Source organism: Coregonus clupeaformis, chromosome 31 (assembly GCF_020615455.1).
Source record: "Coregonus clupeaformis isolate EN_2021a chromosome 31, ASM2061545v1, whole genome shotgun sequence".
Lineage (NCBI taxonomy): Eukaryota > Metazoa > Chordata > Actinopteri > Salmoniformes > Salmonidae > Coregonus > Coregonus clupeaformis.
In genome coordinates, this window is record NC_059222.1 from 45681075 (window position 1) to 45687074 (window position 6000).

Sequence of the window (6000 nt, forward strand, 5' to 3'; positions counted from 1 at the left end):
ACTCAATGGACACTTACATATTACATTTACATTTTAGTCATTTAGCAGACGCTCTTATCCAGAGCGACTTACAGTTAGTGAGTGCATAATTATTATTTTTTTCATACTGGCCCCCCGTGGGAATCGAACCCACAACCCTGGCGTTGCAAACGCCATGCTCTACCAACTGAGCTACATCCCCTGCCGGCCATTCCCTCCCCTACCCTGGACGACGCTGGGCCAATTGTGCGCCGCCCCATGGGGTCTCCCGGTCGCGGCCGGCTACGACAGAGCCTGGATTTGAACCAGGATCTCTAGTGGCACAGCTAGCACTGCGATGCAGTGCCTTAGACCACTGCGCCACTCGGGAGACTCCACTTGGGAAGCTACTGCCTGCTACTGCATACATTCCAAATTGTTGACGGGACGGGAAATTATGAATTGATAGTGTGGACTAAAAGGTTAGGCACCCCATCAATCACGTTAGGTTAGTGTTGCTAAACATTCAAAATCTACACAGAGATGTTCCAAAACCAAAACACCAACAACTCAGTGTCTGGGTCAAGTTCATCCAAAGTCAAGTTAGATGGATAGGAGGGAACTTCCAGTGAAATTACCTCACACATTAAAAAATAATTCATTTCTGGGCATCTATTGAAATGTAATGTTATTTTTAAATGTAAAAAGTATACGCATTAAGTATGCATTTAGTAAAGCTTAATTCCTGGACTGCTTGGAATGGAAATAGCTTTGCCTTTAGCTCTTGCAGTAACAACAGTATTGCTTGCAAATCATGAACAAGTGAATGAATGAATGACTCACTCACCTGGAGAGTGCAGCGAGGTTCCCTAGTGTGTAGAACACAGCAAACAGCTTGGTGCCGCCGGGTAAGAACAGCAGTGCAGTGCCCTGGTTAAAAACACACAACATTAAATCATTACCACGTCCACCTAGGCATTACCCTGCCACGTCCACCTAGGCATTACCCTACCACGTCCACCTAGGCATTACCCTGCCACGTCCACCTAGGCATTACCCTGCCACGTCCACCTAGGCATTACCCTGCCACGTCCACCTAGGCATTACCCTGCCACGTCCACCTAGGCATTACCCTGCCACGTCCACCTAGGCATTACCCTACCACGTCCACCTAGGCATTACCCTGCCACGTCCACCTAGGCATTACCCTGCCACGTCCACCTAGGCATTACCCTGCCACGTCCACCTAGGCATTACCCTGCCACGTCCACCTAGGCATTACCCTACCGTCAGGCTGTATGACCAGTCTGATCGGCTATAAACTCCTGGCCCCGTGTAGCTCAGTTGGTAGAGGATGGCGCTTGCAACGCCAGGGTTGTGGGTTCGTTTCCCACGGGGGGCCAGTATAAAAAATATATATATGTATGCACTGGATAAGAGCGTCTGCTAAATGACTAAAATAAAAATAAAGAATAGGTACGCTAGATCAATGTTCCCTGGAATTAGGCTATTTGGTAAATATCGGGTAGTTTAAATATTTAAAAATGCTAATCTTTGTATTGCTTTTGTATTTTATTTTGAACAAGAACAATCTGTAGGCCTAAGGAAAATTTCAGGGTTCCCTGAAATGTTACAAATACAATAATGTTACATGATTGCCACCTAGTTGTAAAACACCATATCACTTTCTCCACATGGATATCTTGGTTCACAAAAACAGGATCCTTGACTCATTGAAGTTTCTTTTTTAAGTTGATCATATAGTCTAGGGCTCTCCAACCCTGTTCCTGGAGAGCTACCATCCTGTAGGTTATCTAGCACTCCTGTTAATAATTAGCTGCTTGATAAGCTAAAAATCAGGTTAGTTACAACTGGGGTTGGAACGAAAACCTACAGGACGGTAGCTCTCCAGGAACAGGGTTGGAGGTAAAACCTACAGGAGGGGTAGCTCTCCAGGAACAGGGTTGGAGGTAAAACCTACAGGAGGGGTAGCTCTCCAGGAACAGGGTTGGAGGTAAAACCTACAGGAGGGGTACCTCTCCAGGAACAGGGTTGGAGGTAAAACCTACAGGAGGGTAGCTCTCCAGGAACAGGGTTGGAGGTAAAACCTACAGGAGGGTAGCTCTCCAGGAACAGGGTTGGAGGTAAAACCTACAGGAGGGGTAGCTCTCCAGGAACAGGGTTGGAGGTAAAACCTACAGGAGGGGTAGCTCTCCAGGAACAGGGTTGGAGTTAAAACCTACAGGAGGGGTAGCTCTCCAGGAACAGGGTTGGAGAGCACTGATATAGGCTATCAGATAAAGGCTCTCTTCTTGTGGAATAAACCCATGGTGTTTAACACCAACCTTACGTCATCTGATCCATCTCCTTATGAAAGACCAACGGTGCATACAAATACATGACTCATGTTAAAAGACGCATTCCTGAACTAGTAGAATCGATTATGAATGAGGAAAATAATTATAGGTCTTCCGTTATGAATGGCTGTTAACATGGTGTGAATAATCAGTATGCAGTGTCTCCAGAGATGTTATCAGTACAACTGTTCTGTACACAGGCCAGACCATAACCACACTAACAGAGGGGACAACTGTTCTGTAGGCAGGCCAGACCATAACCACACTAACAGAGGGGACAACTGTTCTGTACACAGGCCAGACCATAACCACACTAACAGAGGGGACAACTGTTCTGTAGGCAGGCCAGACCATAACCACACTAACAGAGGGGACAACTGTTCTGTACACAGGCCAGACCATAACCACACTAACAGAGGGGACAACTGTTCTGTACACAGGCCAGACCATAACCACACTAACAGAGGGGACAACTGTTCTGTAGGCAGGCCAGACCATAACCACACTAACAGAGGGGACAACTGTTCTGTAGGCAGGCCAGACCATAACCACACTAACAGAGGGGACAACTGTTCTGTAGGCAGGCCAGACCATAACCACACTAACAGAGGGGTCAACTGTTCTGTAGGCAGGCCATACCATAACCACACTAACAGAGGGGACAACTGTTCTGTAGGCAGGCCATACCATAACCACACTAACAGAGGGGACAACTGTTCTGTAGGCAGGCCATACCATAACCACACTAACATCAGGATGTGGTTTACTGTAGTCTACAGCCATCACTGGTATCAGGATGTGGTTTAATGTAGTCTACAGCCATCACTGGTATCAGGATGTGGTTTACTGTAGTGTACAGCCATCACTGGTATCAGGATGTGGTTTACTGTAGTCTACAGCCATCACTGGTATCAGGATGTGGTTTACTGTAGTGTACAGCCATCACTGGTATCATGCTGTGGTTTAATGTAGTGTAAAGCCATCACTGGTATCAGGATGTGGTTTACTGTAGTGTACAGCCATCACTGGTATCATGCTGTGTACAGATACTTGTTTGTTGAGGTGGATGGCAGAAGGAGAACGCTGCACAGCGTGTATGAGGAAGAGAACCTGATAAGAAAGTGCTTTGTGGATGGAAACAGTTGTGGGCATTGGAAGGGAAGGCGGAAAGTGCAAACAAACATTCCAACAGATAGTGAGACAATAAGTATTCCCTAGAACAGGAAGAGTTGCTTTACTGAAAAGGTCAAACACCACAAACTCATGAAACTACCGGCATGATCCAGACAGACAGGCGGAAAATAGGCCAGTGCCTGTAAACTGTCTCAGAGTAGTATTGATCTCTGATCAGTTTGGCCTTTTAGATTATAATTTATAAGACTATGTGGACAGGGGGACCTGACTCATATAGACGGGGTAGCTGACAACGTCTCGAGAACTAACGCGGGCGCTTCAAAAGGGGCAAAGGGCCTTGTGTTGTTATGGTTCTGGATGGCCAGACCACTAGAAACAATGACAAGAAACTGTCATGTGGGGAATCGTAAGTGACTCCTTTCAGCTCGATTATCATGTCTTGTTTTGACTAATGTCACGTCTATGCTAACATGGCTAAAATGTGCTAGCTAGCTAGCCAACAACTGTAACGACGTATTTGAAAGACAAGAGCTCATTGTCTGACTTCATCTGTTTTTAATAAACATTGGCGTCGAAATACAGTTTACATGCCATCAACAATCTACCCCGTCGGATTTGCCCACATAGTTGCGCATGCATCCGTTTTGTTGCTAAACAACCAACCCATCTACAGCCCAAGTCAAAAGTAGTGCACTATACCAGGGAAAAGGGACTCACAATAATACTGGAAATGCAGACAATTACATTGATGGAAGCTACAATCTATCTGCAATATTACAACTGATCTACCCCACCCCTCCAAAAAAAAACATATACAGAAATAGGGCAGATTCTCACCAGTATGGAGCACAGGATGCCTGAGGCGAAGCATATGACAAACCACTTCACCCGGGTGCTGTAGCTGAGGGTTGAGGCATCCAGGACCTGAGGAGAGAACAATGGTAGGATGTCACAAGACAAGACGGGCAACGACCCAACACACAGACCCAAGAGACCCAAGGTCTCTCTTCCTACTGATGGTTCTACCATGCTGACAAGGGGGCAAATAAGAGAGCAGAAGTTAAGTTAGGCCTATCTGCACACATAAAAAACAGACAATTACACAAAAACAAAAAAAGGGACGTAGGTCAATTTCTATGACACCAGCACTAATCAATCTTTGTTCCAAGACATCTGATAACACAAGACACGAAAAGGAAAAGCTATGGTTGTAATGTAAATCAGCTGAGTAGCATTGTTTTTTGAACAAATGCACTGTTTTGAAGTGTGCATTACTAGTAAAGGAAATGAACACAATGTCCGCATGTCTTCAACTAAGTGTATCACTAAGTGAATGAATTAGATAAAAGCCTGTCTTCTTGTGGAAGAAAACCAGTGTTCAACACAAACCTTACCTCATCGGATCCATCATCTCCTTATGAAAGCATGTAAAGAGCAGTGATGCATACAAATACAGAGGATTAACGATAAGAGATTGTTAGTTGTCACAGCCATACAATTACATATAATAAATTAGGATCTCTATGGTCAAAGCTCGCTAGTTTTCACCTGAGCAGCATCGGCGCATGCGCGGCATTACTCCTACTACCTAGTTAGTTAGCTAACTATTTCAGCGCAGTCGACATACACATATGTTGAGAGTATCAATTATAACACAAGGTATAGCGTTAGCTGAAATACTCGTGACAAAGAACAAGCAAAATGATGCATTTGATGTCGTCCACGGAAAATGCACCACTCGACTCGTCATGTGTCAATGCCAAGGTTAGCTAGCTAGCAAAGCTAACGCAAACCCAGATAAAGTACGACAACATAATGTGTTACCTGCGCCGTGAGGCCTGCTTCTTCGTTGTCTTCTCGCCCCCCTATCATACTACGAAGCTTGTCCATCGTTGACAATAAATATGTATACGTGGATTATTTGTTTGGAGCTAAATGAGCTAGCCAGACAGCTAAACTAAAATGCGAAACTAGATTGTCTAGCTAACTAACTTCCTAGGACTTCACGATTGGGCGTGTCTATGCTCTACTACGTATGGCTACACCTGACAGGCAGCGCGAGAAGAGCATCCAGCAAAGCAGTCCCTTCTTCTTCTTCTTCAGTGGGGTTTATCGGCGGTTGGCATCCAACGTTATGGTGCATTACCGCCACCTACGGTACTGGAGTGTGGGCCAGCGACAGGGAGAAACTAAATCCTACCTGCCAGCCCCGGTGCAACGCTCGCTCTCTTGAAGACGGAAGGGACATGGGCTGGGACCCAAGTAAATCTTCAAATCCAAATTTTATTGGCCACATGCGCCGAATACAACAGGTGCAGACATTACAGTGAAATGCTTACTTACAGCCCTTAACCAACAGTGCATTTATTTTAAATATAAAAGTAAAATAAAACATCAACAAAAAAGTGTTGAGAAAAAAAGATCAGAAGTAAAATAAAATAACAGTAGGGAGGCTATATATACAGGGGGGTACCGGTGCAGAGTCAATGTGCGGGGGCACCGGCTAGTTGAGGTAGTTGAAGTAATATGTACATGTAGGTTGAGTTAGAGT

General features: G+C 45.2%; 1 protein-coding gene across 1 annotated transcript in view; it reads right to left on the reverse strand.

Moving 5' to 3' along the window:
- The window catches only part of LOC121547767 (vesicle transport protein SFT2A-like), a 35978-nt gene extending 30458 nt beyond the window's left edge, over positions 1-5520 (reverse strand). The window contains exons 1-3 of the mRNA XM_041859184.2: positions 5274-5520; positions 4287-4373; positions 806-888 (exon numbers count right to left, since the gene is read on the reverse strand). Of these exons, the coding sequence (XP_041715118.1) occupies positions 806-888; positions 4287-4373; positions 5274-5339 (236 nt within the window). The 5' untranslated portion in view covers positions 5340-5520. The remainder of the gene's footprint in view (positions 1-805; positions 889-4286; positions 4374-5273) is intronic.
- Positions 5521-6000: the final 480 nt, after the last annotated feature.